The 23,462-nt window shown below is 40.9% G+C and overlaps 1 protein-coding gene across 1 annotated transcript; it reads left to right on the top strand.

The window, feature by feature from the left end:
* The first annotated feature begins 4,828 nt into the window (after window positions 1-4,828).
* On the top strand, window positions 4,829-22,630 carry LOC124862503 (polyserase-2-like). The gene is made up of 10 exons (XM_047356458.1): window positions 4,829-4,954; window positions 11,541-11,561; window positions 12,383-12,542; window positions 14,725-14,993; window positions 15,572-15,720; window positions 15,811-16,063; window positions 16,200-16,371; window positions 17,467-17,720; window positions 17,839-17,936; window positions 22,334-22,630. The coding sequence occupies exons 1-10, from the start codon at window positions 4,897-4,899 to the stop codon at window positions 22,628-22,630; spliced, it is 1,731 nt and encodes a 576-aa protein (XP_047212414.1). The 5' UTR covers window positions 4,829-4,896.
* The last annotated feature ends 832 nt before the right edge of the window (window positions 22,631-23,462 follow it).

Below are 23,462 nucleotides of genomic sequence, written 5' to 3'. Positions count from 1 at the left end.
AAGTTTATGATTTGCAAATAACTTTTTTCTCTTTGTGAGAAAAAACTCTGAAAGTTTTGATCACAACTTAATATTTTTTGATTGAGATTAGTTTTTTTTGATTGAATATTATTTTTTTGATTGAGATTAGTTTTTTGTTTGATTGAATAATATTGAGACAAATTTAACTCCTTACTTTATGACCCAATGGTTCAAAATGATTCAATGCTTCAAAAAGTCTCATTTTGACATCACTACTTGTGAAGGAGCAAACAATGAGGTACATTTGGCTATGTTCTTAAGCATAGGAACAAGAAGCTTTGGCCAGTTAGGTCTACCACAATTTGTTAACACTTAGGCGTTGAAGTGCTGAAAGCCTGCTCCCTTTATACTCCTGAGAAGATGAAGGTGATGTGCTGCACCTGTGCTCTCTCTCCTGCCGGGTGCTCAGGCGCCCTCTAGTGAAACAATAGAGTAAACAGCAGGCAGACAGGAGACAGAGTCTCTGAGGCTTCGACACTCCAAAGAGGTTCTGATCCAGGGGGACAGTGCAATGACTGGTGCGGGTTAATACACCATCCAACAGAACATTCAGATTTTTCCGCTTGCTGCATCAGCATTCTTCAACTTGAACCACAAGAATACTGTGAGAAAAAAATGGCGGATTCGCTGGACTGGTTAGCCGGAAGTCCATGACCATCTTTAGGGGTTCAACAGAAAATACTGCGACATGTGACTGTTAAGAAGCACTAAGTTCTTCTTTAACCTTTTTACATTAGTTCCAGACTGTGGGATTAATTGCAAACACTGTGTATTCATATACTGTTGAATTGTTTGTTCACCATGTGGCTGTGTCTTCTGTGGAAGCCATCTGGGCCTCAAACCCAGTTCTTATATAGGAAGTGAGCTGATGAGAGCAGGAGTTTGACTGGTTGAAATTGTGTAGAAAGTCAAAGTAATAAAAAAAAATTATTTGACTTGTAAAATATGTATCTGTAGACATACCATGTTTGCTAAATGTTTTATTATTGATAAAAAATTGTCAATGTCTTCGATATCTATGTGAAAATTATCTTATTTGTTTCTTTTCCCGCTCTGGAAGACAGAGATGATTGGCTGTTGTGAATTAGGGTGGGGTCTGGAATGTATATAAGAGGACTGCTGGACGTAGTAGGGAGCTGACTGAAGGACCGTCATTTATTAGAAACGTCGTGATGGCCTGAAAATAGAAAAAAATCAGCTTTGCTTGCTGTACTGCAAAGCCTGAGTAATGTTTTCTTTTCCACCCCAATACCTCTCAGTGTAACAGTGACAGAGAACAAAACGTAACAGAAAATGGAAAAATCTGAATGGAATGACCAAATATGACCCAAAAAGTATCTAAATATATCATCACAGGATCTGGAGTGAATAAAGATAAATTTTATAGACTTTCAGAGACTCCCAATACACAAAAACTGTGTTTAAGAACTAAAAACACGTACAGAAGATTACAGGTTGGAGATAGAAGCAGCTTTGTTATTTGATGTTCAGGACAAAGAACAGTTTATTGGTCAACGAACCGGTTAGTTCAGGTTTCAGTCAACAGTTGGTTCAGCTGTCAGTTAACTAAATAAAACTGTTTTAATGCTGAGTCACAGCAGACACACATCTGTGGATCCTTGGGTAACTTTATGAGTCAGAAGGAAAAACTGTGCTGAATGATCTTTGCTTATGGAATGCAGAAAGACTTCAGGTTGAATATGTGAATAAAAATGTTTGATTTGTTGTAAGAAACCACTGAATAAGATAAACCCCAGGAACTGAAATCATTTATGTTTTAAGTCAGTTTCATGTCTTGGTTCGTTTTTATGGTTTGTTGCCAGAAGACCGATCCAGTTCTGATCCAGGGGGACAGTGCAATGACTGGTGTGGGTTAATTCTTCTTTACTGTCATCTGCTGGAATCTGGCCATTTCTCAGAAACAGAAACATCGTTGCAGTCAGGTGATGTCAACATCTTTGTTAAAGGAAAAATCTGCAGCTTAAAGGAAAACAATCCAAGCATTTTTGTATAAAGTATTCATACGTTCTCAATTAAGTTTCAACAACATATTTTTTGGTTTATTTTTTCTTTATATGACAAATCGAAACAAAATGCATCAGAACTGTGGATTGGAAGAAAATGATTCACAGCATTAATTGTTTTTACAAACAAAATCTGAAAAGTGTGGCGTGTATTTGTATTCAGCCCACTCCCCAAGTCAGAACTTTGTAGAACTTCCTCTGGCTGCAGGTCTTTTGGGATTTGCCTTCACCAGCTTTGAACATCTACAGACTGAATTCTTCTTTGTAAAACATCTCAATCTCAGTCAGATTAGATAAAGAACATCTGGGAACATCAGACTTCACAGATTGATGGGTCCGTAACTGTTATAATCAGTCTGACAGAGAGAGGTATCCCGATCCTTGTGGTTTTTAGTATAACAATGACCATCAGTGGGACCCTTTGTGAGGTTTCTTGAGACGACATTGTTGTAAATAAGCGCCGTTTAACTAAATAATCTGAACTGAAACTATCTCTGTAGTTATGCTGCTATAGGCTTAGGCTGCTGGAGGACATAATGACCTCTTTCACCCTCTTCGCTACATTCTCATACTACTCTCCAATTTTGCATTATTTGCTGTTATTTCAGCTTTTAACTTTGTTCTCTCTTTTCTCTTCCTAGAAGCTACACCTGGTCTGACTCTGTGTCTACCTGTGACACCTTTCTGGAGAGGGGAATCGTCCGAGCTTCTGCTGGCAACAACTTAATGCTCACCTTCTACAGATGATCCACATGGCCCTGTCTTTCAGTGTTTAACCCTTTCTCTCTCCTAGACATGGCTACTGACTGAGCTTCTACTGTGACTAACTCTATGTGCTCTCTTTCAGACTCTAACCTTGAAAACTGGATCAGAGTTTATCTGTTCTTTCTTTCTAGATGAAACGAGTAAAGGAGCTACATCCATTAACATTTACTTTTCCTTCCCATAGAACGTACTCCTGGATCAGTGCTTCTTTGTTCTCTTTGTGTCTCTGCTCTGTTCTCTCAAACCTCCAGTCGGTCGTGGCAGATGGCCGCTCACACTGAGCCTGGTTCTGGTTCTGCTGGAGGTTTCTTCCTGTTAAAAGGGAGTTTTTCCTCTCCACTGTCGCTACATGCATGCTCAGTATGAGGGATTGCTGCAAAGTCAACACCAGTGACTGTCCACTGTCTCTACCTGCTCATCCAGGAGGAGTGAATGCTGCAAGTCACTGACTGGATGCAATCTGCTGGGTTTCCTTAGATAGAAAAACTTTTTATCCAATTTGAATAAATAACTGAATCTGACTGAACTGTTCAATGGTTAGGATTAATTGGAATGTATGAACCTGACTGTTGTGAAGAACCTTGAGACAACATGTGTTGTGAATTGGAGCTATTTAAATAAACTGAATTGAACTGAATCCTGGGGACAGATTGTCCCAGCTGAACTATCTGCAGCTTCTCCAGAGCTACCATGGGCCTCTTGGCTGTTTCTCTGATCAATACTCTACTTGCCCAGCCTGTCAGTCTAGGTGGGCGTCCATGTTTTGGTAGGTCTGCAGGTGGTCCATCCTCTCCATGTTCACATGTTGGAGATCTCTGGGAGATGTTCAAAGCTTGGGATGTTGTTATAGAACCTAACCTTGCTTTAAACTAAACCTTCTCACTGACCTGTCTGCTGGAAAAAAATATTTTCTGTAAATAATTTTTGAATTTTTAATTTTATGCAAGAAAACATTCTGCAGAACTAACATCGTTACAGTTTTATCCTGTGAGAAGAACAAGAAGCTGGTCTACTGAAGTAGGAGACATGAAGCAGAAACAACTCAGTCATTAAATCAACACTGGCAAATTACAGGCTGTTGTGATTCTTCTGGAAAATCAATGAAATAACCAGTTAAAAGTAATTACTGTTGTCTCTGGTCTTAAACAGCAGCAGAAGCTGTTCAGATACTGAACTTAAGATGGCCGCCCTTGAGATCTGTCTTTGGGACTATAGAGGCGGCTGTGTCCACAGAGCCTGAGGCGCAGTCTGGAAAAATCGTCCATCATTTTGAAAATATAACGTTTATCGTTGTGATTCTTGGACGATGAGCATCAGGATGGACAGTTGACAGCTCATGGGAATTTTCATGTGTCCACAGTGTTGTATTTAGGCAACTATAGGAAGATCCATTACATTCCTCATTTTTAGGAATAATGATGGGTTTGAATTGTGTCCTGAAGGTGAGTTTTGTGTGGTCTCGTCGATTTGACTAGAAATATCTGTTAGTGACATGATGGCAACAATGGCCACATTTTGCTCCATAAAGAGCTAATTTACTATGGAGCAGCAATATATTCTGGGATTGTGGAAATGGAGCGAGGAGTAGAGTTATTTCATCAGTTTAGGCGGGATAAATACGGATCTCAGCCCAAAAATACAGATTTTTAAATGAGGGACCTGAAAACAGTAGATGTTGAAAAGCTGAATCATTGTTTAACAGGATGATGACTTGTGGGTCGTTTAAAGTTTAAATGCTATATCTATGTAAAATTATTAACTTAATAATTATTCATTATTAAGTTAATCCCACTCTGTTGAAAGCTGCTACCTGAGGTACACAATACCTTGTAAACTCAGCTGGTAGATGGTCTTACCTCCATGTTCACAGGCAATTGTGTAAATAAAACATCGTGAGACACTCTGAGGTAAATATGTTTTTAAACTTATGACAAATGTTGGCCACAGAGCCCAGGGTGTGTGCAGAGAGGAGGAACAGGTAAGAGGTTCTGGGCGTGTTGTTGGACACATGTAAGAGCGGCAGGGTGAGGTGTGTTTGTAAAGAAGGTTATTAATGCTGAAGCAGATCAGCTGACTTTAACTTGCAATGATGGCTCTCTACAAGGCGATCTGTGTGACGGCTCTGCTGACTCTGCTGACACAAGGTAAGAACCTCACCTGCATCAGCTCCACAAATTAGCATCAGCAGGAAAAACATGTCAGAAAACAGCATTACCTAAACTCCTTCATGTAATTACTGAAATAATTTAAGTTTTAGATCAAACCAAATAGAAAACGAGACAGAATGTTACAGAATTGTCCCACTAAATGAAACCCACTGAATTTTACATACATGAACTTTCCAAGAGGATCATCATGTAGAAAAACAACTCTGGTTTCTCAATGAAGTTGGAATGGGAACACTTTTAGACTAAAAACATTTAGTGCAAGCAGCATTTCTGCATTAACACAAAATAGAAACAAATATTTTCATAAAAAGTATAGGAATGGGGTGAAGTGGGGATAAAAACCCAGTAAGAGTCTGGAAATAAATGTTCTTAAAACTAAAATCACAATACAAATTATTTGTAGGTAATAAAATGATTCAACTGTTGTCAAATGTTATTTGCTACTTTTAATTATTTTATTTGTTTTAAATCCAAATGTTTAATTATGTGCTGCAGTGTGGGTTCTCCAGCTTCCTCCCTCAGTCCAAAAACATGGCTGTTAGGTTAACTGGTTTCTCTATTGCCCTTAGGTGTGAATGATTGTGTGCATGGTTGTTTGTCCTGTGTGTGTCTGTGTTGCCCTGTGATGGACTGGTGACCTGTCCAGGGTGTACCCCGCCTCTCACCCATAGACTGCTGGAGATAGACACCAGCTTCCCCGCGACCCACTATGGAATAAGCGGTAGAAAATGATTGAATGACTGTTTTAATCATTCTGTTTGTTCAGCACTTTGGCCAGTGCCTGCCGACTTTAAAGGGCTTTTTGAACAAAGTTGGCTTGGTTTGGCTAACATTAAAATATTATTAATACAGACATGTAAGTGAAGAAAAATAACATTTACAAATTCACTCTAGAAAATGCTTTTAAAAGAGCGTTTGCCTGATGTGTTCTTGCATGACATTTAGATCCTTAATGAAAACAAACACCCTTATGAACATTTGCCACCATGACAGAATAGATAACAGAGAAGTCAGAGAGACAAAACATTGAGTCATAGTTAAATTGACATCAAGCCAGTTGTGCTGGTCTGTCAGAAACAGTTTTCCATAAATGCGTCAAAAGATCTAAAAGATTAGAGCATGTCGAGTGCGTGACTCTTCTTCCTGGAACAAGAAAAGACTCAACCTCTGACATTCCTGAGTTTATTTTTACTTTTCAAACAATTGAGCCTTTCAAAGCGTTGATGGTGAAAGCAATGCCAGGATGGAAAGACATCAGCAGTGGCCTCAGAGAGCCAAGTGTTGCTGCAATCTGGGATTGGCTTTAAGGCTGTCGCAGTCAATGTTAAACGATATTATTTACATTAATATTTAGAATCACAATCAGCCTCATAATCAAAATGTATTCTGAGATTAATTATTTCGCTTTCCAATTAAACTGATTAATACCAGAAACGTTTGTGCCTCTTAAACCGTAAAGTTCTTCTGTTTATTTAACGTGTTCAGTGAGATTCACTAAAGCTGCAAATAATGGCGCTTTGTCTGTCATTACTTTGGCAAGAAATAAATGGAGACCTTCACATTTTCGCTTTACTTTTGTTAAAGACAATATTACAGTTTTGCTTATCTATTTTAGGCCTAAACCTTGTTCTTATAGGATTGTTGTTGGGAGTATTTATGATATTATCATAGCCTATAAAATACCCATACGATATTTGTCTTAATCGCTCTTCCACCCCATTCACCAAGACTAGACTGATAGCCTGGACCTCAACAAAGTACTGCAGCTTCTGCTTTGTGAGTAAACGGAGGCTTACTTTGGAGAAATCATCTCATTAAGACATGTTAGTGGTTCCCAACTTCATAAGCGCCATGGTTAAACCTCTACCTCCAGGGGTCAAGGCCTGGATGTCTAACAGCCTAGATCCAAATGAGACTAATAAAGGTCAGAGGCAAGCTGAATTTATCCTCGGTTGATAATTGCTTCAAATATCCATCCCTGATTATTTAAGTATTTATATTATTTTCTGTGCTTTATTTAGTAGATTATTTTTCTATTTATTCTGCTTTGCTGGGCGTGGACAAATCTTCTTTCCATCAGAGCAGCATACTTTCCTGCTGCCCTGAACAGACTAGCGGACATCACGTCCTTGACACGTGGATTGGACCCTCCATCCCATCCTGATCTCTCAGACCTGGAAAAGATTCGGCAGAGCAGCAGTGGATCTGTTCTCTGCAGGAGGGAATGCATAGTGCCAGCTGTGGTTCTCAATGAGCCCCCAGGAGGGTCCACCGTTAGGAGTGGACGTTTCCCCTCACAGTCTGTGGCCAAACACTTTGCTCTCAGTGAAGATCTTTGTTTCAATATAATTGGAAAAAAATATATATTTCAGATGTACAAATATAGTACATAAATGACTTTACAGAGAAGATAATGTGGGATCAGTCAAATGCATGGCATTGTTCTAGAACTCTGATTGTCCTGTGAGAAACGGTCTGGGGGGAGAAACTGTCTCTGTAGTGGCTGGTTTTAGCAAACAGTGCTCTGTAGCGCCACCTGGAGGTAAAAGCCTTAACAGTTTGTGTGCAGGGTGTGTGGGGTCTGCAGAAATATTAGCTGCCCTTTTCCTGACCCTTGACCTGTATAAGTCCTGGATGGAGGGAAGGTCAGCTCTGATTATTCTCTCTGCAGTCCTGATTATTCATTGCAGTCTGGACCTGTCCTGTTTGGTGGATGATCCAAACCACACTGAGATGGATGAAGACAGGACAGACTGAATGATGGCAGTGTAGAAGATGACCAGCAGCTCCTGTGGAAGGTTGGACTTCTTGAGTTGCCTCAGGAAGTACAGTCTCTGCTGGATCTTCTTCTGAACGTAGTTCTTCTGAATTATGTGCGAGGACCATCTCAGGTTTGGAGAAATGGTGGTTCCTAGGAAGCGGAAGTGGTCCACAGCTGATACAGTGTTGTTGAGGATGGTGACGGGGTGTGTGGTGGTCGTGTTCTCCAGAAGTACATCATTATCTCCACAGTCCTGAGTGGGTTACGTTCCAGGTGGTTCTGACCACACCAGGGTACCAGCCGATCCACCTCCTATCTGTATGCAGACTCATCACCTTCCTGGATCAGTCCAATGACTGTGGTGTCATCTGCAAACTTCAGGAGTTTCACAGACGTGTCTTCTGAGGTCCATTCATTAGTGTAGAGGGAGAAGAGGAGTGGGGAGAGAATACACCCTTGGGGGGCGCCGATGATGATGGTTCTTGAGCAGGAGAAGATGCTCCCCAGTCTCACCTACTGCTGCCGGTCCTTCAGGAAGCTGGTGATCCACTGACAGGTGGAGGCTGGGACTTGGAGCTGGGTGAGCTTCTAGTGGAGGATGTCTGGGTTGATGGTGTTGAAGGCCGAGCTGAAGTCTACAAACAGGATCCTGGCGTATGTCCCTGGATGGTCGAGGTGTTGCAGGATGAAGTGTAGACCTAAGTTAACAGCATCATCTGCCGACCCGTTTGCTTGGTAAGCAAACTGCAGGGGGTCCAGCAGGGGGCCTGTGATGTCTTTCAGGTGCTTCAACACCAGCCGCTCAAAGGATTTCATGACTACAGATGTCAGGGCTACAGGCCTGTAGTCATTTAATCCTACGATGGTGGGTTTCTTGGGAACCGGGATGATGGTTGATCATTTGAGGCAGGAGGGGACCTCACATTTCTCCAGTGATTTGTTGAAGATCTCAGTGAAGATGAGGGCCAGTTGGTCGGTGCAGGCGTTCAGGCATGATGGGGAGACATTATCACGTCCTGAGGACTTCCTTGTTTTTGGGTGCTGAAAGAGTCTGAAGGTAGGGGGTGGTTAGTGTACGGCAAGAACTTGTGTCTGAATGGGATGTGGAGGGGTTGGGTTGAGGTGTGAAGTGCTGCTTTTCATACCGGCTGTACAAACTGCAGGTATAAATATATAAATTTAAAAGGAACTGAACAATAGCGATTGCTCTAAGACTGCAAGGGAAGCTCAGCTTCCCCTAAAATGTCTAAAAATAAGTGATCAAATATATACTGTTGTGTGTTCATGTCATTGACTAAATATGCGCTACAACGCGTTCAACTTTTGTTCAGAATCAGCTTCTTATCACTGGTAACGATGCGGTTTTCCTCTCACTCATTCCTGCAGCTTCACAGCTTTAAACAGTAAGTTCAATAGTGAAGCAGAAATGCTGGTCTTCGTCTCGCCCATCGGACCATCAGCGTCTCTAGGGGTCTATGGGGCAGTGGGCTGGCCTTGGCTGGCCCAGACCCTCAGCTTCTGCATGATGATTGGATGATCTATCTGAGGCTGAATCCCTTTTTGATTGACAGCAAAATCAGTGAATCAGCGATCTTGAAATTGAGCTTCCCCTCCTTGAAAGACCAGCATCCGCCACTGTAACTGAAATAGGGATATATACGCATATGTACAGCTATTGTATATTTTTCAATAAAGGCAGGTTTTGGTAGTGCAAATATGCATATTTGTTCCAAAGCAGAGTGTCTGACTACTCGGGCTGTTAGGTGATTGTGGTGTTCATCAGAGAGACAACCTGTGGGGAGAAACTGCTAAGGGTTAGGGTCAGGGTGGAGTAAGGTATCCTAATATGGAGTAGGAAACTGGTCAGAGTCGGGGGAAGGATGGATGGTGCTACAAACAGAGATCTTCTGCAGCCAAACCTGTGATCTGAGACTGGGACAGAGGTTCACCTTACAGCAGGACAATGACCCAAAGTGTACTGCTAAAGCAACACCCCAGTGGTTTAAGGGGAAACATTTACATTTGTTGGTAATGGCCTAGTCAAAGTTCAAACCTCAATCCACTTGAGAATTTGTGGTTAGAACTGAAGATCATTTTTCACAAGTGAAAACCATCCAACATGAAGGAGCTTGACTCATATAACCTTGAGGAATGGACAGAAATCCCAATGGAAAGACATGGCGAGCTCAAAGAGACTGATCCAAAATCTTCAGAGTTGTAAGAATGTTCTGTAAATGACTTGCTGTCTGTATGCAGACTCTCCACTGTCCTGGATATGATCAATAACAGTGGAGTCATTCGCAAACTTCAGGAGTTTACAGACATGTCCTCTGAGGTGCATTCGTTTGTGTGCTTATAGAAGAGTGTGGAGAGAGCACAACCCTGGGAGGCGCCTGTGCTGATGGTTATTATGTGGGAAAAGATGCTCCCCAGCCTCACCTGCTGCTGTTTTGAAGTTACTTGGTGAAAGTAGTTGAATGAATGTGAAAGGCCAGATCAGAATGGTTTTGTTCACAACAAGGTCATCTCCAAACTATCTAAATGTTTGTTTGTTTTGTTTATGTTCTATTGTGTGAAAACTGAAGAGCAAAACGGTACAAGATGCTTTCTTCTTGTGCATTCCCGTGCTTCTTCAATAAAACAACAAAACAAACAAAAAAAGAGAAAGAACCACGTTACAAAAGTTTGGATGTGCACAACCAGGCACCACGTCAGCATGTGGGGCCATCGCACAGGGGCGAGGACGGGAAGCATCACATCGCTGTTGGCTCGTGCCCAGTTCAATGCGTCAAGTATAAACATAGCTTAAGCAGGTTAAGGTTAACCCATCTATCCATTGTCTAAACCCACGTACACAACCACTAGCTAACAACACAACGTTTTTCCATCGTGTTCAAGATATTGTTTTTTAGGAGCGGGCGGTCTGATCACTGAGCTAAAATAATTAAAACAGTACTCAGAAATATTCTCCCTTGAAACAATCATCACAAGAGGGGACTTTATTCTTCAAAAAGCGCACAGAATCATCTTCATCAAAAAGTCCAAAAGTCACCCTCCCCTCAGTCTTTACGGGGCGGTTTTTATACAGATACAAAGCATTAGTGTGTATTGTATTGCATCTTGACCAATTGACATCATCATATTCATTCACGTAAACCTTCTTGGCACCTTCAACATTGCTTTTCTCTACTTTTTCCAGGAATACACATTTAGCCAAACATCTGGAAAACATCAAATTGGCATACGTGACATTTTTACACTAACAATTTCATCACTTATCTGGATGCAACCTCTCAGGTCAAATTGACCTGGCACGGGCCAGCATATCACAAGATTTCCTGCAATAACAAGCCCATTAATCATTCTTCTCGCCAAGAACTTTTCTCTAATATAATCTGTTTTTCCGGACAGACAGCTTGCGTGTCTCCACTCAGAGTGAATTTATCACAGGGTTCATTTTATTACGGTGAAGACCAATAATAACACTTTTTTGATCTAGTTAAACAGAGCTTTACGCTTCCACAGTTTCAGGCATGTTCACTGGGATGAAGCAATAAAACCTGCCTCGCTGGCTTCAGTCCAGCTTGGCAAAAGCAAGGTAACGGGGAATTCATGAGTCTGTTTTCTGGATGGTTCTTTGGTTTTACACAACAGGACAACAGGAAATTGGTACCTGCATCTCTAAAACCTTGGTTCAGACAAATTGTGTTGAGTGCACAGAAACAAGGATTAAATAAAAATAACACCTTGTATCTAATCCGGCACACATTCGATCTCTTTACTGTGTTTTGTCTTTTTCAGAGTCTGCTTCACAGCTGTCAGGTAGGAGAAGCGTCTATGAGTCCCTCCATTGTACCTTTACTGTTTTGGTCTTTTTCATAGTGAAAGTGAATTCATGCATTCATGCAGAGGTGGAGAGAGTAGTTCATATTTGTCCTCAATTAAGAGCAGCTTTTCTCAAGTAGTCATCCAAAGAATTACTCGAGTAAGAATAAAAAGGTATTTGGTAAAAAGGTGGCAGAGGTATTTGAATAGTACTGTTTAATCTGATTAATTTGTGAAAATGAAGCAGTCATAGAACAAAATATAAAATGATGAGCAGGTTCTGGTACTCAGAAAAATAAAACAAAAAATTTGTAAAAATAACTGAAATCATTACAAAATAAAACATTCAGGCAGAAGAAAAAAACACTTCTGAATCCGCAACATAAAACTTTCATCTATACATGTTAGAACAGTTTAGAGTATCTGCTGCTTACTGTATCTTCACCAGACCTCCAGCAGGCCCAACAGACTCAGCAGATAGAACAATACTTTAGAACAATGAAGCTTATCTAGAAACCAGAAGTCTCACTGAAATTTAAACTGTGAATCTGATTCTGTTTCTGATGCATTTTTGGTAAAATGGGTTTGTTCTTCATTCACTGAAATAACTCGTCTTGAAGTATGAGTAGCGATACTCTTGTTTCAGGACGAGTATGAAGGATAAAGTAAGGTGCAATAAAACTACTCCTAGAAGTAGGAGTTACTCAAGTAAAAGCAACTAGTTACTCTACCCATCTCTGCATTCATGTCAGATTAAAAGGAAATCTAAATGGTTTTGCAACTGTTTCTCCTAACTCTGTGGATGGGTCTCTACTCAGCCTGTGGAAAGGCAACATTGAACACCAGGATTGTTGGAGGACAGGAGGCTCCAGCAGGGAGCTGGCCCTGGCAGGTCAGTCTGCACACCTCGGCTCACTTCTGTGGAGGATCTCTGATTAACAATCAGTGGGTTCTGACTGCTGCTCACTGCGTCCCAAAGTAAGTAACAGCATGTTCTTAGTCCATGTTCTTAGTAGGAGTACAGTTCTGCATGTCTCCACGAGAACAGATTCATACTGGCAGACAATTTCTTACAGAGATTTCAAATGAAAAAGCTTCATTACAAATTATTAAAGGAACAATTTCATGGCTGAAGTTCTGGCTTGGTTCTGACAGCTTGCAGGTTTGTGAAGTTTGGACCTGAGTAAAATGATTCCTTATAATGAAACACAGGGAAAGTTGGCTGTCAATTGGAAAACTGTCTAAGTTTGGAAATGATCAGTTGGAGAACCTGGATGGTGAGGAACCCTCAGCACTCGTAAAACAAAATGTATCAAACCAAGGTGGAGCCATAAGTTCAGTTGCATAGATAGAACCAATGTCTTTAAAACTCTAAGCTAATATTTATAAACTGATTCATGGAGGTGCATGAGAGGCCATCACAGTCTTTGGACTTTGGCAGCTTTTTCACTCAGTTTTAATTTAGCTTGTAACTGTCACGATATGGTTTTGGATCGGACCAAAGTGCAGACAAGAGCTCAGCAGGATCATCTTTGTAATTCAAAGATTTATTTTACAAGGTCAAAAACGTAGCAAAATCACTGCAGGTTTCCCAAGGCAAGACGTGGCAAAAAACAAAGCATAATTCAATTCAATTGAATTCAAAGATACTTTATTGATCCCCGAGGGGAAATTAGAATTCTAGTACAACCCATCCAAAAGTAGAGGGGAAAAAAATCATATTTCACACTTTATCCTTAGCAGGATACAGTTTGAGATTGTAAAACACCTCAGCAAGGGGGGGACGGGTCACCGAGGCTTTGCTGCCCACTCACAGGCGACGAGAATGAGGTGTGACGAACACAAGGAACCAACACTGAACAAAGACACAAAACCAACTTATATACTGTGAATAACAAAGGCAGATAATCAAGGGAACAGGGAACAGGTGTGACAAGGAGGCAAGGAAGCAGAAGGAACAGGTGAAACAAATACAAAGACTGAGGATGGGCAAAGTAACTAATAGTAACAATAAACAGAAACACAGACCAAGCAAACCTATAGACAAAGATAAATAATCAAATGGGAAATAAAAAAACTAGAATAATCATGAACTAAAGTAAACAGAGAAACTAGAGGGAACTTAGGAACAACAAGAACAACCTGAGAACAAACAAAGAACCCATAAAGAAAACCTGAATACAAACCTAACCACACTGACTGAATTAACTGGAAAGGAAACAGAAAATAAACTAGTAAACAAGAAGAGTGCAAAGGAACAAATAATAAAACACAATTAAACACAAAGATACTAAAGAGAAATAAAACTGGAGAATCCAGGGAAGACCAAGAACTATAATAATTACAACAATAATAATAAACCATACAAAGTAATAAGAAAACAACCATAAAATAACTTAAGTAGTAAACACTAGGAGGTGGAAGAGGGAGAAATGAAACATGATACAAAAACCAAAATAGAAAAATCTAAGCAAAAGGTAAACAAACACAAAGCTACAAAGAGAGTCCAAAAATGTCGCTCCGTGACAGGAACTGTTTTCAGACAAGGAATGTTTTATTTAAACCATTTAAATCATCCTTATGAATTAATAGGCATAAAAACCTGAAGTTTAAGGGATGAATCAATGTTAGTAAAAACCCAGAAAAATTTGCAGAAAATCGATTTTACGGTTTTAAGTCTTTGTAAGCAGCATCCAGCCACTAAAACACAGTTTGCTCCAAGTTCTTATGATGAAACTGTAAAGAAATCCCAGGACCAGCAGTTTGACAGACTGAAAATAGGACTTTAGCTCCAATAAGGTGATTCCCATAAACCTGTTAAGGCAAGGCAAGATGTTTGTATAGCACACTTCAGCAATGAGACAATTCAAAGAGCTTTACATGATAAAAAAATAGAACTTTGTAGTAGCATAAAGTGTAGCGTCTCTCAGGTCCTAAGTCAGGTCTTTGCTGGATTCCTGGTTCTTAAAGAGATCATTTTTAGATGCTGTTGATAAGCAGATCATTTTATGAGTCCGATACTTTAATTTTGTCCTCCAAATATCAAGTTTCCAGAGTTTTCAGCTAATCAACTCTTCTGTTTGAAAAACACTTCATTTTACAATATGGTTTTTATTTTTAATTTTTATAACTTTTCTGTCTCTGAACATGATACCCTCAGTGGCAACCCAAACGGTATCACGGTGTATTTGGGCCGCCAGAGTCAGCAGGGAACCAACCCAAATGAAGTCAGTCGGAAAGTATCGCAGATCATTGTTCATCCTGACTACAACTCCGTCACTGACAACAACGATATCGCCTTGATGAAGCTCTCCACAGCTGTAATGTTCACCTCGTACATCTCACCCGTCTGCCTGGCGGGCTCAGACAGCACCTTTTACAGCGGCGTCAACTCCTGGGTTACGGGCTGGGGCGACATTAGATCTAGTGGTAAGTTATACGATAAATGGTTTACTCCACAGTATTGAGACAGAACATTTTCCTGAAAAACCACCACAGGTCAGCAAAAGGTGCATGCAAGTAATATAAAGCAATACATAAAAAACTGTGCAAGGATGGAGTTACTTGATCAAGGGTCCCTCCACACAGTCCACATGCTCCTCACGACCTTGGAAACCCCCAGTTCTCCGAGCGATCAATGGTTTTTACAGGTCGTGATCTCGGAGAATCCACATAACTAAATCATCCATTTTGGTCCTGTGTCTTCATGTCTCAATGGCAACTATGTTTCCCTGGCAACACTTCCTGCCCGTTTGTTTTCACACCCTGGTAGAACCACATTTCTCACCATCTCCTCCCTGCCTTCACTCTTTTCAGTTGCAGTAGCAGTAATGTCGCTTTTTACCGCTCAGAAGTTATTATGCTAAACATAATGCCGTACTTCCTTTTAACCTTCAGTAAATAATCGTAACCTGAGGTTTGAACCTTCTTTCTTCTTCCCTGAAAATGAAACCCTTTTTAAGGACTGCACATTTAAACTGCCATACGCTTGATCTGTGTTTCCTTAGTGCCTCTTCCTAATCCTCAAAACCTGATGGAAGTGGAGGTGCCGGTTGTGGGAAACAGACAGTGTAAATGTAGCAAATATGGAGCGAGCAAAATCACTGACAACATGATCTGTGCAGGATTACTCAAAGGAGGAAAGGACTCCTGTCAGGTGACCTTGAACTGGTTTAATTAGATGTTTATCTAGTGCAAAAGTTTATTATTTCCATCTGTTCTAACTGAAATATTTCTGGTATTAAAGGGAGACTCAGGAGGTCCAATGGTAAGCAAACAAAATGGCCGCTGGATTCAGTCAGGAGTTGTGAGTTTCGGCATCGGTTGTGCTCAGCCTGATTACCCAGGAGTCTATACTAGGGTCTCAAAGTATGAGAAGTGGATCAACTCCCAGATCAATACCAACCAGCCGGGCTTCGTCACCTACACATCTTCTGGACCAGACAGCGACCTCAGTGTTTCCTGCACTGACGTGCCACCTATCCCAACCCCCACAACAGGTACTTCCTCCTGACTTGTCCAAACATTTTACAAATCTTCTTTTAATCCATGTTGAGTTTGTTGAGGGGATTTGAACTGGAGCATTTGTGCAAAATGTTTCAGGAAGCGTGACTCTGTGTTTTCTTAATTTCCCAGCGGTATACTGTGGCCGTGCTCCACTAGGTTCTCGTATTTTGGACGGTAGTTCTGTGGCGACAGCTGGCGAGTGGCCGTCGATGGCAAGCGTGCAGAAGAAGGGGCAGCATGTGTGTGGAGGAACACTAGTGTCCATGCACTATGTTCTGAGCAACGCTGACTGCTTCTCAGGGTGAGTTACAGAAGAAGATCTTAAAGGTTGTTTGGTCTGCTTATCCCTGCAGGGTAGTGTGGGGGGTGGTGGGGGGTGGTCATGTTTTCGGACTGTGGCAGCTGTAGTACCCTAGGAACCCACAGATGCATGGGGAGAACATGCTAACTCTATGCAGAAAGACTCCAGGCATGATTTGAGCCCAAGATATTCCTGCTGCACGGCAGCATGGCATGCTTCAAAATGCATTCCAGTTAAAATATTTATGTTATGACTATACATTTCTCCACAAGTTTATCTAAAAGCTTTTATGATGTTGGGGTGGTACCCTGAGTTGCTGGGTACCTGTGTTATGGCAGAACATTGAAGAGATGGACCATAAGACTACTGGTTTGGCATGCCCTGATGATGTTCCTGAGATTGTTTAAAAGCCATGGGAAACTGACTGGGATTCCAAATGCAAGAAGATAATTTATGGCTCTAGACTATGGCCTTTAGATATTTTGACCCATAGATTCCTTCCAAAAATGGCCTAAACAAAGTCCTTGGTTTGCTTTTTAGATCAACACCAACTTTTCAATCACGTTTAGATATTAATCGATGTTTTCATGCGGACATCTTGCTTTCTTTTTTAACACCTACTCTGCAGCCCTGACTCATTTTCCAGGTGGTTTTACAACAATTCACACTTTGGGACGTGATCAAAACACCTCACATGGCATTAGGGACTCGTTTGAATCATCAGGCAACAACGACCTAAACATAGAGCTAAATGGAGGGTAGGGCCGTTAACTAATTTCTCAATTAGTGACCTTAACGGCCTGATTAGTGGAATTGTTCCAACTACAATTTGTAAGCCTGTTATTTCCAACCATAAACAGAACTGAAGAAGCCTTTTGGATCTGAGGTCAAATGTCAGAAACAACTGAAGAAGTCCAGTAGTCTTCTTCTGAAGCACTTAAAATGGTCTCATTCTGATGGCCCTCTGAATGAGACTCTACACCAGCATATTTTCACCTTTCACTTTTTAACCAGATTTATAGGTTGCTTAGATGAGAGAGGGGTGTGGTGGTTGGGGTGATTTGGTCCTAATTCAATCAATCTTCTTACCCACAGCTCCCCTAATGTCTCTGAGTGGACGGTTGTGTTGGGTCAACTGAAGCAGAATGGATCCAACAGGTTTGAGATGTCTTTGAATGTGTCGAATATCACCATGAGCAACCTGACAGGGTCCAACATCGCATTGCTTGAGCTGTCCACCAAGCCCACCCTGAACAACTACATCCAGCCCATCTGCCTGGACAATGATAGAAATTTCATGGCAGGTTCTACATGTTGGGCTACTGGCTGGAGCTCTGGAAGAGGAGGAGGTGAGTCTGACACACAAAGGCAAACACAGTAATGTTAATCTATCAGTTTAAAAAACAAAGATTAGTACACATTTCGAGTTTTTATCTACATTGACACTTTTATTTTTAACAACTTCAGAAGAGGCAATTCTGCAGGAGTTTCGAACATTGGTGCAAACTTGTGATAATGTGTCCTCAAGTGAGAAGATTTGTACGGAACAGTTTACACTGGAACAAGTGAGTGATGATATTAATATTCATAATATGTTGTTTGACCACAAACCTAGACTTTCATTCAAGAGATAGCCAGAAGGTGGGCAGGGCTCTATAGGTGGGTCCATATACTAATAAAAGGAAACGTTTTGTATCACAAACCTGGTGCCGAAGGAGGATGCTTTCTCTGCATAAACCACATGCATCTCTTTCTTTCTCTTTGTGTCTCTCACATACACACACTATCGGGATTATCAGCAAATAATTTATCTTTACACTACTATCAATGACTACAATATGTGATTATGTAACAACAATATGCAAAATATGAATTACAAACATCATTTAAAATATGACCAGCATTTAAAAAAATTTTTTTTTCAAAATCCTTTAGTTTGAAGAAAAATGAAGTGCACACTGATCCAAGTAAAGGGTTAGGGTTACAACAGAACTCAACAGACTTGAATCGAGAAAAACCCGCCCTCTAGTGGCAGAGTGTCTTAAGTACAGGTAGAACATTGCAGTTTCGTCAGACTACAGTATCTTTTTATATTGTTGACTGAATGTGTCCTCCAAGGTGACTATTGTTGTAAGGTGGTTTCTGATGAACTTCAAAGCAGGATGCAGTACTCACTGGAATAACAGGACAAATCTTATGAAGTCACACTAGGAAAGGTCCGTTTGTTTGGTCCGGACCAAAAGCGGACTTTATCTTTTTCGTTTGGTCCGGTTCGCTTTCACATTGTAAACGAAAACAAAGCCATGCGAGTAACGATCACTGCACCCTTTGGACAGAATGACGGGGGCGGGACAGAGCACAGACCCGGAAATGGGGGAAATAGAGGAAGACTGATGCATGCAGCACCTCTGTGCTGCATATTTGTGCTGTTATTCCAGCTGCGACATCCCTATGAGGGTCAAGAGCAGCTCATTCAACACAGATTTTGCGAAGTTCTATTTATAATTTTGGAACCCCATTGGAGAATGCGTCCTGCGAGCCGAAGGAAGCGACATGCTGTGCGTCCCGTGACCCAAAGCATGCTGGTAGCAGCGTGGCTAAGCAACATACAGCTGGTCAAGTATGATTTCAGTACAATGTACACCTTTGCTACGGTGGCTTCTTAGGTCCAAAGAGAAGTACGTTTTCTGTAGTTGGGTTGGATCAGGGCCGGTTTGTATTCAGACCATAAGCAAACCGCACCAGAGTCCGTTTGGAAGCAGTGCCAGACCACCTCAAAAAGTGGGTCTCAGTCCTGTTCTTTGGTCTAATCCTTTGAGAATCTCATTTTTTATTTACCCCTTTATTTGTTCCTGATGGTTGTTTTCTTTCAAATATTCCTGTTTTATTATCCTTTAATTTTATTTTGGTTTATTAATCAGCCATTTAAATTTTTTTAATAAATTTTTATGTTCACAGAAAAAAATATTACTAGCAATAAAGTATATTGATGATGACAAATACCATTTAATTTAATTTATTGGTAAAACAACATGAACACTAACCTATTAGCTATCTATACAAAGTTTTATTCAATATATTTGTTGAGAACAAAAATAATAATAAATAAAGCAAACATTAACCATTAAATTATTATCTCACTGAATTATATTTGTGTTTAACTTCCACCCATTGATGAAGCCCAGAGGTAGAATGAAAATGATGGGCCGGCAGCCAGGCGTCCTCCCCCCGTCTAGCTTGCCCTGACCGCCCGGCCGGGAGTGGACATCTCCGAACACGTAGCAGCACTTTTGCAACTAAGCAATATCTTGGTAAACCAAGCAGATATTTTAGGTTTTAAAAACATTGTAAAGGTTAATTTTTAACGCGATATATCAAACTTTATTCACAACTTTTCTCTCTCCTCCGGCCATTGCTACTTTCGTTTCAACAATGACCCTGTCCCAATACCCGCACTTCCACCCTTGTGTCCCTGAATGGGCGTTCCAGTTGATGGGTTCGAGTGCGTAGTGTGACCCAATTCTCTAGAGTGGTCCTTAGCCCCGCCCCCTTTGTGCCCTCAATCCACACTTCAGTCAAGCGCGCATCTAAGCAGACCTTGCCAAATTACCCACAATTCACTGCTGCAGATGACATTCTAAGCAAAAACCAATCACAACCGTAAACGTAACCAGCCCTCAAATCAGAATAATAAGAACTGCGTAAACTTTAGACAGCAAGCCGACAAATATATATTTTTACTGGTTTTCCAGACTCAACATTGTAAGAAACCAGTGGGTTCAGAGTGATTCTGGGCAGTCAGTACGTCATAACACTGAAGTTACCTTTCTGGCGCAGCGAGAGTCTGGTGTATAAGTAAACACTTCATAAAGGGGCGTAGGGTGTAGTGTGGGTATTGGGACAGGGCCAATCTGCTTCGGCCCACAATGAATCATGGGATAGGGTGGACCATGGAGGATACATTGGACCCATCCTTCCCACACTACACCCTACGCCACTCTATGAAGTGTGTACTTTGTAAAAATGCGCGTAGGGGTTGAAGTGTGCAGGTTACAAGCGTGCAGAATTGGAGAATTGGGACAGTAGGGATTATGTCATCAAGTTGCACCTCTGCACCGTAACTGCAACATCAAAAAGGGCGGGAACCAGCGCCTGTTTTCAGTCTTGCTGCTAAAAAAAACTATTTAAAACTGCAACAAGCAAAATGTTTTAAGGAGAAGAAAGTGCAGGAAGTGACGGAGGTTTATACACCAGACTCTCGCTGCTCCAGTGTTTGTTTGAAAGGTAACTTCAGTGTTATGATCTACTGGCCCAGAACTGGTCCAGAATCACTCTGAACCCACTGGTTTCTTACATTGTTGAGGCTGGAAAACCAGTAAAAATATATATTTGTCGGCTTGCTGTCTAAAGTTTACGCAGTTCTTATTATTCTGATCTGATGGCTGGTTACGTTGACGGTTGTGATTGGTTTTTGCTCAGAACGTCACCTGCAGCAGTGAATTGTGGGTAATATACTTCGGTGAAGTCCGCTTAGATGCGGGCTTCGCCGAAGGGCGGATGTGGGGCACAAAGCGGGCGGGGCTAAAGACAACTCTGGAGAATTGGGTCACACTACGCACTCGAACCCATCAACGGGAACGCGCAATTCAGGGACACAAGGGTGGAAGTGCGGGTATTGGGACAGGGCTCAAATCTAGGGAAAAGAAGGACGCATTTGTCGGCAGTGTCACTACCCGATCTTTCCCGGAAGCACATTCCGTACCGTCAACTCATTTGTGCATGTGCAAACGAAGGGAAGGCATTTTTTCTTTTATCTTTTTTGGGTGGGATGTTTCTGCAGTGCGGCGCAGTTGGTAGCACTGTTGCCTTGCAGAAAGAAGGTTCTGGGTTCGATTCCTGGCCGGGTCTTTCTGCATGGAGTTTGCATGTTCTCCCCGTGCATGCGTGGGTTCTAACCTGGTACTCTGACTTCCTCCCACAGTCCAAAGACATGCCTGTTAGGTTAACTGGTCTCTCTAAATTGCCCTTAGGTGTATGACTGAGTATGTGTGTGGTTGTTTGTGTGTTGCCCTGCGATGGACTGGCGACCTGTCCAGGAGGGACATCAGAGGGCACATCGACAGCGTAAATACCTTATTGTTCAATCAATAAGTGTAATAAACAATTTTCTACTACAATATATTTTTCAAACAAAAAATTAAAGTTGTTATTAAGTGAATTATAGCATTGTCTAGGAAATTAGGTTCTTTTAATAGCAAGTAATAATTTAATATCGTAAATATGTTCACTTTATAGATCTACATTTTAATATCAAAGTGTAATATAACATATGTTATATTACAGCTATTTACTGGATATAATATAGCACACCGTTAAAATTAAGGATGGAATTTCCGGTACTATTCAATGACTAAAGCGCATTGAACAGCGATCCCGAAGTGATTTTGTTTGCGCTTGCACAAATGACCTGACAGTACGGACCGGGCTTCCGGGACAGTTATTAAGTTTACATAATATCCACACCCCTTTTTCCACATTTCATCCCGTTTCCAACACAAACTTTAGTTTGATTTATTGACATTTTAAGCGACAGAGCAGCAAAACATAATTCATTTATGTGAAGTGGAAGAAAAATAATTCATAACTTTCAAACGTTTTTACAAATAAAAATTCTAAAATGTGGTATTCTGCCTCCTTACACTGTTGTCCCAAAATAAAGCCCAGTGCAACCTGAGCCTCCAGTTACCTAATTAGCAACAATACAGTTTAGTAGCAATAATTAATCCAGCTGTTCTGTTTCTGGTCTCAGATGTTAGAGAACATTAAGGAGCATTAGTTTGTGTTGGTCTACAGAACATCCTAGGTCTGAAGATCTGTGAACCATTTGAAGGTTGGCACTACTGTCTGACACTAATGTTTTCAGCTAACTCATGCTAAGGAAATCTTTCCCTTTGTTTCTCAGGGTGACTCTGGCGGTCCGCTCATGTGCAAACAGAACGGTGTTTGGTTCCAAGCAGCTGTGCTGTTAACCGTGAACACCTCCACCAGTCTAAATCGAGCCAGTTCTGTGATGGTCTTTGACAAAGTCAGTCGTTTTCAGGAGTTCCTGAGTCGGACGCTTGGGACCTTCTTATCTCCAGAACCCACCGTTAACAGTACCACCGCCCCATCCTCCAGTAGAATCCATCAGGTTCACTTCCCCCTCTTCTTCTGCCTCCATCTCCTCGTCCTCGCCTTGTGTCTCCCACTCTTCTCATAGCATTTGCTGATTGCCACGATGGTGGACTAAAGTCTAAACAAATCTTTAATTTCTATATATTGAAACTGGTCCTCTGTCAGGGCTTGAGTCGTCCTCTTTGGGTTGATGGTGGAAGCTGAAGGGGAGATGTTTGAGGTTGCTGAATCAAGCATTTGGGGCTCTGATCTTTTGATTTACTGGTGATGCACACAATCCTGTGTAAAACACTAAATTTGGTATGTTTTCATTAACAGGAGTTTTACTTAAGTCTGTTATGTTCAAAAGTTCTCCAGATGTTCTAAATATCGTTCAATGCTTTTTTTAAAAATAGTTGATTATTTTCCCTTTTGAATTTGCAAACTGTAAGAAAAACTGAGGGAAGGTTTGGCTCCTTTGAAGCAGAAAGGTTAAATTAAGACTTTAACCTTCTGAAGGTGATAATATGAAGAATTTTTAAAGCTGCTGTAAATTTTACAAATATGTATCTTAGCAGTGATTTTCACAGAATAAGAAGAAACATGAATAATGTAGATGAGACCGTTTTATTATTTTGAACATTTGAAATAATTCTGTTAAATTGTCTGATAAGTTAAATAGCTGTTTTGATGATTTTGATGTTGGATTCAAACAGATTTACTGTGAAAGCATAATGTTCTCAAGTCGAGACCTGCTGACCATTATGGGAAGTTTTACCACAAACCAGTATGCACTTATTATTCACAGACCATATTTGCACTAATCACCATAATAATAATAATAATCTGTAATTATTCTGGGTTGGTTCTATGTCTTCACACTGAAATATAAGTCATGTTTTTAAATTAACTGATTGATTTAGTGACTCTTTCTGTTG

This window comes from Girardinichthys multiradiatus, chromosome X (genome assembly GCF_021462225.1).
Source record: "Girardinichthys multiradiatus isolate DD_20200921_A chromosome X, DD_fGirMul_XY1, whole genome shotgun sequence".
In the NCBI taxonomy this organism is placed as follows: Eukaryota; Metazoa; Chordata; class Actinopteri; order Cyprinodontiformes; family Goodeidae; genus Girardinichthys; species Girardinichthys multiradiatus.
Note: the sequence above shows the minus strand (reverse complement) of the source record. Positions and strands in the feature narration are given on the sequence as shown.

What these genes read in the sequence shown, in the direction of transcription:
- LOC124862503 (XM_047356458.1), top strand. Translation starts at nt 4,897, where the DNA reads ATGATGGCTCTCTACAAGGCGATCTGTGTGACGGCTCTGCTGACTCTG. An exon ending in GTCTGCTTCACAGCTGTCAG is followed by an intron (nt 11,562 to 12,382) that starts GTAGGAGAAGCG and finishes GTCTCTACTCAG; the next exon opens with CCTGTGGAAAGGCAACATTG. An exon ending in TATCCCAACCCCCACAACAG is followed by an intron (nt 16,064 to 16,199) that starts GTACTTCCTCCT and finishes TTAATTTCCCAG; the next exon opens with CGGTATACTGTGGCCGTGCT.